The sequence below is a fragment of the Nerophis lumbriciformis genome, linkage group LG27, assembly GCF_033978685.3.
Source record: "Nerophis lumbriciformis linkage group LG27, RoL_Nlum_v2.1, whole genome shotgun sequence".
Taxonomy (NCBI): Eukaryota; Metazoa; Chordata; class Actinopteri; order Syngnathiformes; family Syngnathidae; genus Nerophis; species Nerophis lumbriciformis.
The window spans coordinates 7629556-7640000 of NC_084574.2; the positions used below are offsets into that span (position 1 = coordinate 7629556).

The 10445-nt window shown below is 42.8% G+C and overlaps 2 protein-coding genes across 5 annotated transcripts in view; one reads left to right on the plus strand and one right to left on the minus strand.

Moving 5' to 3' along the window:
* Positions 1 to 8499, minus strand: part of ppm1kb (protein phosphatase, Mg2+/Mn2+ dependent 1Kb) — a 33696-nt gene extending 25197 nt beyond the window's left edge. For 2 of the 3 annotated variants that reach the window (XM_061922922.1, XM_061922923.1), the window contains exon 1: positions 285 to 413. The gene's annotated coding sequence lies outside the window, so the exon portion shown is untranslated. Of the gene's footprint in view, positions 1 to 284; positions 414 to 8353 lie in introns of those variants that run through there. The other variant, XM_061922921.1, reaches the window with a different exon arrangement.
* The window catches only part of herc3 (HECT and RLD domain containing E3 ubiquitin protein ligase 3), a 51461-nt gene continuing 43349 nt past the window's right edge, over positions 2334 to 10445 (plus strand). For both annotated transcript variants that reach the window (XM_061922918.1, XM_061922920.1), the window contains exons 1-2: positions 2334 to 2438; positions 8359 to 8665. In XM_061922918.1, the coding sequence (XP_061778902.1) occupies positions 2433 to 2438; positions 8359 to 8665 (313 nt within the window). In that variant the 5' untranslated portion in view covers positions 2334 to 2432. The remainder of the gene's footprint in view (positions 2439 to 8358; positions 8666 to 10445) is intronic.

Here is a 10445-nt window from a genome sequence, read left to right on the forward strand (position 1 = left end):
GCGCTGCAAAAATATGCGATGCAAATTCATTACCAATGAACTATTCAATGAAGTTTTCGTCATGGGCTGACATTACCGGGCGATTGTAATGTCTGCCAATTGTCCTCCAATGCAAATACTGTATATAAAGTGACACATTGGGTATTTGCTGTCTGCAAACGTGACATGTACATACGTTAGCAATAGTTATTTTAGCCGACTAGCTAGCAAGCTAGTAGACTAGCACTCGACTTCGCACTCGGTCTAACCTCGCAAAACCACAACATTCCACTCAAAAACCATACCTTAGATATTTGCAGATACAGTGTTCCTGTTTTCTCCTCCGTACCACGTATATTTGTTCGCTATTAACGTGGAATAGTTTCCGCCGCGTCTGCTTGCTTGTGTAATCTAATGTTATTAAACAAGGCAATAGACGGCTGTAAGCCAATCAGATGGCTAGAATCCTTTACCCGGTTGACGCCCCGCTGACAAAGAAGCTGATTGGCCAGTAGAACTCTGACTGACAAGCACGCTGACCAATGACCGAGCGGAATTTTGTCTAGCGCGGCACGGTTCGCAGCCACCGGCTTTAAGAGTTGACCTAGATTCTTCTGTTTATTTACGACTCAAATGTCAGTAGCCCCCGGCAGGTACCACGTGAGTCATTACATCACTGACGAACATTGCATTGTCATGCCACAAAAAATATTAAATTTGTCATTTGATGACTGTATTATGCTGATAGTATATATTTGTACCAGGGGTGTGGGAAAAATCGATTCGAATCGCGATTCTCACGTTGTGCGATTCAGAATCGATTCTCTTTTTTTTTTAAATCGATTTTTTTTTTATAGTTTTTTTTTCATTTATTTTATTTTTATTTTTTAATTAATCAATCCAACAAAATAATACACAGCAATACCATAACAATGCAATCCAATTCCAAAACCGACCCAGCAACACTCAGAACTGCAATAAACAGAGCAATTGAGAGGAGACACAAACACGACACAGAACAAACCAAAAGTAGTGAAACAAAAATGAATATTATCAACAACAGTATCAATGTTAGTTACAATTTAAACATAGCAGTGATTAAAAATCCCCCATTGACATCATTAAACATTTATAAAAAATTTAAAAAAAGAATAGTGTCAGTGGCTTACACTTGCATCGCATCTCATAAGCTTGACAACACACTGTGTCCAATATTTTCACAAAGATAAAATAAGTCATATTTTTGGTTCATTTAATAGCTAAAACAAATTCACATTATTGCAATCAGTTGATAAAACATTGTCCTTTACAATTATAAAAGCTTTTTACAAAAATCTACTACTCTGCTTGCAGGGGCGCCGCTAGGGATTTTGGGCCCCATGAAAAGAATCTTTACAGGGCCCCCAACACAGTGTCATTATTTTTTCTGTATTATAATTTCATCATCATTAGGGGCCTCTCTGGGCCCCCCTCCATCATGGGCCCCTAGAATCCGTCTCCTTTACCCCCCCTTTTCGGCGCCCCTGTCTGCTTGCATGTCAGCAGACTGGGGTAGATCCTGCTGAAATCCTATGTATTGAATGAATAAAGAATTGTTTTGAATCGAGAATCGCGTTGAATCGAAAAAAAAGTCGATTTTGAATCGAATCGTGACCCCAAGAATCGATATTGAATCGAATCGTGGGACACCCAAATATTCACAGCCCTAATTTGTACTATGAATTGTTTTGCGTGGACCCCGACTTAAACAAGTTGAAAAACGTATTCGGGTGTTGCCATTTAGTGGTCAGTTGTACGGAATATGTACTGTACTGTGCAAGCTACGAATAAAAGTTTCAATCAATCAATCAATTTACCGACGGTAAAAATCACTGATCAGTCTTTGCCGTAAGAACTGTTAAATTAAATCATCAAAATATCAGCAAGGTAAACACGACAGTTTTTTTTTTTGATTTTCAAAACCTTTATTTATAATATTCAACATTTACATACAATCGAAGAAATAATAATAATCAAAACAAGGACAGAAACAGTACAAAAACAGTAAGTTCCGTAAATAATCCAAATTTGGAGCACAGCATCATAGTTTTCACAGCTTTTTGGTTGTTAGAGGTAGAAAGCGTTTTAAAGTAAATTTCTAATTATTTTTTTAAAAGGCACCAAAAACAGGTCAGGAATTGAGAAACTTACATTTATGGATATAAAATAAATATAAAATATAAAACTTAGCCAATAAATAGGTTGCAAAGGCCACATTATTTTTCAAATATTTTTTCGTTTTACTATAGTTTTATTCATATCGGACGAGAAGAAAAAAAACGTACAACTTCCTGTTCCGGCTGGACGGCCAATGGAAGGAGTCCCTTGATGGGACGTAGAGTGACGTCACAACCGCGACACTTCCTCGTTTATGTCCTGACCTGAATCGGAGATCAGTCCACCAAAATGCATCTATGCAGGTAATACACCTTTATTTTAACGTTTCGTGTAACCGACAGTATTAAATGTGTCTTTTGGTGACAAATACTGCATGAATTGGTGTACATTAAGCCCCCCCTCATCCGTAGATTATAGTTAGCGTAGCTGGCTGTTAAACATAATTTACATTGTTGTTCGGTTAGTAGTACACATTTGTTTGTATTGTAATGTGTTTTTTTAAATATATTTTTGTTGTAAGTCACGCATTTTAATAAGCGATCTTACATAATGTAAAGATTCAAGACGTTGTGGCGATTAAATGGTGACACTTCTGCTTGTTTTGAATGGGAATACAATACAAATCAAACTAATTGTACGACACATGACATGAATCACAAACAGCTAAGTGTTGCAAGTTATAAGTTTCGTTTTCATTTATTACCATTCTTCCGCATGTGTGAAATGATGTAATGTGCATTGTGTACAATTTGTGGCGCCGCGGGTGTGGTGTGTTCGCCCCGGAGTATAGTGACGTGATGACGTCACCGTTGCGTCCGCGTGCCCGCTCATACGTGCTTCTGTTATGACCCAGGTAAGTCGCAAAGAGTGCCCGCGCCTGTGAGTGAAGTAGAACCATGTAGTAAAGTCACCGTGCTGTAATTCGCCAGACACAATGCACTAGTTAGTAGCACCGTGGAGACCACCTGTGTTAGTTTGAGTCGACGTCACGGTTGCAAAGGCTGCAATTTAGTCTGCCAAAAAGTAAGCTGACATTGCAAGGGCTGGTCCTATGGCTTACTCGCAGTTACCTTTATCTCCAGGAGTGGAAAAAGAAGATTATAGAGTGTCTCCACCGCTCATTTTTGTTTTTCTGCACACAGGTAGGTTTTGTTTTGTCTGCTTTATGCATTTTGCGGTGTTTTGTTTGGACATAAAACATTAAAATAACACAGAGCTGATGCAGCCAGCTGCCACTTCAGCAGCGCTATTGCTGCATACAGCTACAAAACTAAAAAAAGCAATAAATACATTGAATGTGAGTGTGAATGTTATCTGTCTGTGTTGGCCCTGTGATGAGAGGCGACTTGTCCAGGGTGTATCCCGCCTTCCGCCCGAATGCAGCTGAGATAGGCTCCAGCACCCCCTGCGACCTCAAAAGGGACAAGCGGTAGGAAATGGATGGATGGATGGACATATTGGATGTTCAGCTGGCCAGTCCCTGTCCACGCCTCCATTTAAATATGCAAATCATCCATCCAACCATCCATTTTCTACCGTTTGTCCTTTTTTGGGGTCGCGGGGGGTGCTGGAGCCTATCTCAGCTGCATTCGGGCGGAAGGCGGGGTACACCCTGGACAAGTCGCCACCTCATCACAGGGCCAACACAGATAGACAGACAACATTCACACACTAGGGACCATTTAGTGTTGCCAATCAACCTATCCCCCAGGAGCATGTTTTTGGCGGTGGGAGGAAGCCGGAGCACCCGGAGGGAGCCCACTAGAGATGCGCGGTTTGCGGACACAACCGCGGAATATCCGCGGGTCGGGCGGTTGAAATAAAAAAAAAATTAGATTTTATCCGCGGGTCGGGTCGGGCGGTTGAAATAAAAAAAAAAAAAGATTTTAAATAGATTCAGGCGGGTGGCAGTTAAACCAATTCGGAAATATATATACATAGTTAAATGTTGTTACCCACATACGAAAAACGAGCAGGCACCTGCAGCATGCCACAACAGAAGAAGAAAAAAAAAAAAAAGAGATGGCAACGCCAGCAGCAAACGTGGTACGCGACAAACTAAAAAAGGGAATACTAAAGACCAGGGGGAAAAAAGGCCAGAAAAGTTCAGCGTGGACTCGTTTTTATGAGGTTGTAAATCAGGATGATAGTAATGCTGGCTACGTGATTTGCAAGAGCTGCGACGCTGTTTATGTCTACGACAGTCACAAAACCGGGACATCTAACATGGTGCATCACATTTGTGCAAAACCCCGAACCTCCACAAACACCCTGAGCATGAGCAGTTTCGTCCGCCGTGATCCCAGAAGAGTGCCACAGGATGTTAAAACAAGATAGAACGCAGCTGCCTGCAGCAGTTTGAGTGGCGCGAGCGCGCTTGGAGGTGCGCTCAGCGCGGCTCCCAGATGATTGCGCACTGGTGTGCGTCTGGGCCGTGACAGCGTGGCACGCATTGAATGTCTCTGCTGCATTGGATCAGTCTCCTTTCTTTAACAGGCAAAAGCTTTATAACCTCACGAATGCCTTGCATCGTCTATATTAGATATATAACAACGGGCGGGTGCGGGCGGGTGCGGTTTTGATTAAATGTTGTTCGGGTGGATGGCGGATGGTTGACGACTTTTGTGATGCGGTTGCGGATGAAATAATTGCCTATCCGCGCATCTCTAGAGCCCACGCAGTCACGGGGAGAACATGCAAACTCCACACAGAAAGATCCCGAGCCCAGGATTGAACTCAGGACTTGATTTGATTTTTAAGGATCCCCATTAGCTGGTTGCCACAACAACCCACTAGTCTTCCTGGGGTCCACAATTCAATACAATTACAGGTAAAAGCATATATATTTATAACTACACAATACAGAAAAAAATAAAAGCATCAATAAGAAAACAAGCAAACAATTTACAGTCACAGAATAACAATTACCATATAAATATAACTACACAATATAAAATCAAACAAATCACCAAGGAGTAAACTAATTTAAAGACTCAGATAAAATATTACTTTTTTAAAAACCTACTTTCAATGCCGGTGAGAATTTTGAGGCAGGTTATTCCAGAGCGATACAGATCTATAAATAAAAGATTTCCGCAAAGCATTCTTCCTGGGACGAGGGAGTACAAAATGCCCCTCACTAGACGCCCTGGTCTTATGATTATGTATATTGCTACTGTGAACTATTCGGGCCATGAGAAAAGCAGGAGTTTTACTACCGGTTACTGATCTGAACAATATAAGAGTATTAGCTGACAACCTGTTCTGCACTGTTAGCCAGGACAGAGAAGCATGCATTTGGTTAACATTGGTTCTTAGTGAACAACCCAGAACCAGCCTTAATTCAGGACCTTCGTATTGTGAGACACATGCACTAACCCCTGTACCACCGTGCTGCCCATTTATACAGAATATGCAATTCATATTCTGTATAAAACGATTCTGTTCATATCTTTTATGGCTGGCGTGGCGCAGTTGGGAGAGTGGACGTGCCAGCAACCTGAGGGTTCCTGGTTCAGTCCCCACCTTCCATCAACCTCGTCACGTCCGTTGTGTCCTTGAGCAAGACACTTCACCCGTGCTCCTGATGGGTCGCGGTTAGCGCCTTGCATGGCAGCTCCCGCCATCAGTGTGTGAATGGGTGAATGTGGAAATAGTGTCAAAAGTGCTTTGAGTACCTTGAAGGTATAACCCATTTATCATGGACAGAATTTGTAGGCGCAGTCAGGGCGTTGAGGGGATCCGGTTTGGTGGCTGCAGGATTAGGTCTCTGCTTTTTGCAGATGATGTGGTCCTGATGGCTTCATCTGGCCAGGATCTTCAGCTCTCACTGGATCGGTTCGCAGCCGAGCGTGAAGCGACTGGGATGAGAATCAGCACCGCCAAGTCCGAGTCCATGGTTCTCGCCCGGAAAAGGGTGGAGTGCCATCTCCGGGTTGGGGAGGAGACCCTGCCCCAAGTGGAGGAGTTCAAGTACCTCGGAGTCTGGTTCACGAGTGAGGGAAGAGTGGATCGTGAGATCGACAGGAGGATCGGTGCGGCGTCTGCAGTAATGCGGACCCTGTATCGATCCGTTGTGGTGAAGAAGGAGCTGAGCCGGAAGGCAAAGCTCTCAATTTACCGGTCGATCTACGTTCCCATCCTCACCTATGGTCATGAGCTTTGGGTTATGACCGAAAGGACAAGATCACGGGTACAAGCGGCCCAAATGAGTTGCCTCCGCCGAGTGGCGGAGCTCTCCTTTAGAGACTTTAAAAGTATCATATATAATGAAGACAACACGATGTAAAAGTCTATATTAGCCTACTATCAAAATGCCTTTAAAAGTCTTGTATAAGTGTTATAATGAAGACAAAAAATTATATAAGTGTCTATATTAGCTATATTATCATATCATTTGACAAGGTTTATCCTGTTAAACTGTAAGTTAAGTTAGGTATAATTGGGGCGGTATAGCTCGGTTGGTAGAGTGGCCGTGCCATCAACCTGAGGGTTGCAGGTTCGATCCCCGCTTGCGCCATCCTAGTCACTGCCGTTGTGTCCTTGGGCAAGACACTTTACCCACCTGCTCCCAGTGCCACCCACACTGGTTTAAATGTAACTTAGATATTGGGTTTTCACTATGTTAAGCGCTTTGAGTCACTAGATCAGGGGTCGGCAACCTTTACCAGTCAAAGAGCCATTTTGACCAGTTTCACAAATGATAGAAAACAATGGGAGCCGCAAACATTTTTTTAATTTTTAAATGAAATAACACTGCATACAAAGTTTTTTTTTGACTTTGTGATATGTATAACCAGGGGTCTCAGCCCACACCTTTGTGTGGAATTTGAAAGCTGGTGCGGCACGCGGGTTTTTATTTAATGGCGCTTGTCAGCGTCATGCGTGCCGTGATGGTACAGCATATAGCACCCACTACAGTCAGCGTGCCTGATCAGCCACACGTCGTATGGGGCTTCCGCTTTGCTCACGTAGGTTACAGCATGGCATACTTGGTCAACAACCACACAGCTCACACTGACGGTGGCGGTATAAAAAAAACAAACTTTAACACTCTTACTAATAATGCACCACACTGTGAACCCACACCAAACAAGAATGACAAACACATTTCGGGAGAACATCTGCACCGTAACGCAACATAAACACAACAGGACAAATACCCAGAATCCCATGCAGCCCTAACTCTTCCGGGATACATTATACAACCCCGCCCACCTCAACCGACGCACAGGGGGGTGGGGGGGAGAGTCAGGGCTGCATGGGATTCTGGGTGTTTGTTCTGTTGTGTTTATGTTGTTTTTAAGGTGCAGATGTTCTCCCGAAATGTGTTTGTCATTCTTGTTTGGTTTTGGTTCAAAGCGTGGCGCATTATTAGTAAGAGTGTTAAAGTTGTTTTATATGACCACCGTCAGTGTAACCTGTGTGGCTGTTGAGCAAGTATGCCTTGCTGTCACGTACGTGTGCAATCAAAAGATGTATATTGTTTCACAAGTGTTGGGCTGGCACTCTGTTAATGCAGATTGTAGAGGGCGCCAAATGTTGTACCATCATGGCACGTCCTTATTATAGCCGTAAGGGTGAAAATCGGTGAATATTAATACTGGGAGTTTTCTGCGAGAGGCACCGAAATCCAGAAGTCTCACGGGAAAATTGGGGGGTTCAGCAAGTAAGCTGCTGAGCCGCATCAGAGTGATCAAAGAGCCGCATGCGGCTCCGGAGCCGCGGGTTGCCGACCCCTGCACTAGATAAAAGCGCTATATAAATATAATTCACTTCACTATAATTATTGAATATGATTAAAATCTAGAGTGAGATTACTAATTCAGTGGTAATATTTGAGTGGGTCCCGGGCCCCTCTTTAGTGGAAAAGTTGGGCCCCGAAGTCAAAAAGGTTAAGAATCCCTGCTGTCGTTCATACTTTGCTATTACGTGCACTGCAATATGAGTACAGCACATGTAGTGTTAACATTTACAAAATACAATGTTACGTTTTTGGTCATCACTGTTTCTTATCATGGACAGCATTGTGCAAGTGTACTGTAGAGACATGAAGGCGGGGCTGCTTAAGGGATTAGTCAAGACGGGGTTTTTGTTTTTTTTAAACTCTCTTACTAGAACACGGCATTTACAGACAATATTTATTCCTAAGCAGCTCACATGCAGAATGCATTTGCGGTAAGACGAGATGTCGTAACAACTTGTGCACGTTTCTTACCCCAGGAATCCCCCCGAGAGGAGAAAGCGTGGCGACTCGCAAGCCTGATTGTCGTCGTCGTTCACACCCGTGCTCGACCCCTCGCCGTCATGCTGTGCTGGGGTAACGCGAGAGATGGCCAGTTGGGGATGGGCGCGGACGGAGACCCGCTGACTGAGCCCACCAGCTGTCCGGCGTTCAGAGGCATGGGGTTCAAAGAAGTGGCGTGCGGCGCGCGGCACTCGGTCTTCCTGCTGCATGACGGGAGCGTGTACACGTGCGGCTCCAACAGCTGTGGGCAGCTGGGCCACGACAAAGCCGGCGCCTCCCCAGGTAGGAAACATTCACCGGCCTGTTAGGAATGTGGGACAAGACATACACGAAGGGTTTTGTGGCTTCTTTTATGGAGAGCGAGGACTGCAGATAGAAAAACTCATTTGGACGCACGCTAAAAGGACAACTATTTAATTACGCTGGACTTTCATGAGAGTGACTGCTTCATACCTGCCAACTACTCCGGTTTTCCCGTAATTAGTACGGTTTTCATCAACCTATTCCGGGTTACGGTTGCAGTGATAAAAAATACGGTTTTTCATTCATTAAAAAATTTTTTTTTTTTAAAGTTTTATTCACGAAATCGCATAACAACAATGACAATCGACACTGCTTCCCGTAACTTCCTATCGAGCCATTCCGAATGCCATGCGCGAGGCTATTTATAGCACCGCTGCCAAGCACGAGGCACCAGTTGCCATTGTTTCCAAACGAGCGAACGATCATGGAATCAGCCGGAGAAAAATCGCAAACGAGTCTTAAACCGAAAAGAAAACTGCAGTCATTCCGTGAAGAATATTCAAAAGCCTATCCGGGAATAATTATTTGTTCCAAAAAGGGTGAAAACTACGCGAATTGCACCTTGTGCAGACAAGATTTTTCAATCGGACACGGAGGAATTAGCGATGTAAAAGACCACGTTGGGACAAAAAAACACAAGTCTAATGCCGTTGCTAGCGATACAAGTGGAAAACTTTCAACGTTTATCGGATTTTAGCCACAAAAAGGTAATGACACCAATGTTATCTATTGGAATTGTTTAGTACTGTTATACTGTTAAAAGTGTTTATACTATTTATGCTTTCAAGTCCAAGTTGAAGAAATCTTGTTAAATGTTGACAGCATAACTACCAAAATACAGAAGTATGTCCTTAATATTTTTGCAGTGCTATTTCTGTTGAAAAGTTAAAATGATTACATTAGAGATGTGATGTGCCACTTTTCAAGTGTCTGATGGCTTAAATTAATTTTCATTAATTTTTCATATTTTGAATTCTTTTGAAAGGCTTACAAAAAAAACTACATTTGAATTGTAATTCCATGCTATTGACAGGACTATTAATTTTAATGAAGTTAGCTTACCATGTTTACAGTATGATAATTGTGATAGAAATGTGAATTTTAGGCACAGAATATTTTTTACAATTGAACAAGGCAGTAGATTATACAAGCTTGGACAGAAAGTTAATAATGACACCAATTTTTTTTTTAATGGAATTGTTTAGTACTGTTTTACCATTTGTTTACTGTAAAAAGTGTTTATACTGTTTATACTTTCAATTAACAAATTGAAGTCCTGTGAAAGGTTGACAGGATGACTGGCATTAACTGTCAAAATAATTTCAAACTATTGAAGTTAGTTTACAGAATAAACATGTCAATCAACCCATATGATTTTTGCTGTAATATTTTTGTTTTGAAAAGTCACTGTGACTGATAGAAAAGTGATGGTTTTAGCAACATTTTAACCTGTCTGAATGCTAATAATCATTTTGCGTCGGGGGGCAAAGACCCCCCACCAGGACTTTGTCCTGGACCTACCGGGGCCTGCGGCCCCTGGACCCTGGCTACTAGGTTTTTCTGATTTCAAAAGTTGGCAGGTATGCTGCTTGTTTAGCCCAACAAGGGCGAGTTGGCCACGCAGCCCTGGCCAGCAAGGCTTGATAACGATCATTCATCCGCTCGCAGGAGTGATGGCATTATTACGTGCATGAATGTACAGTAGGGTTGTACGGTACTAGTATAGTATCGCGGTACTAATGAATCAAAAACGGTACTA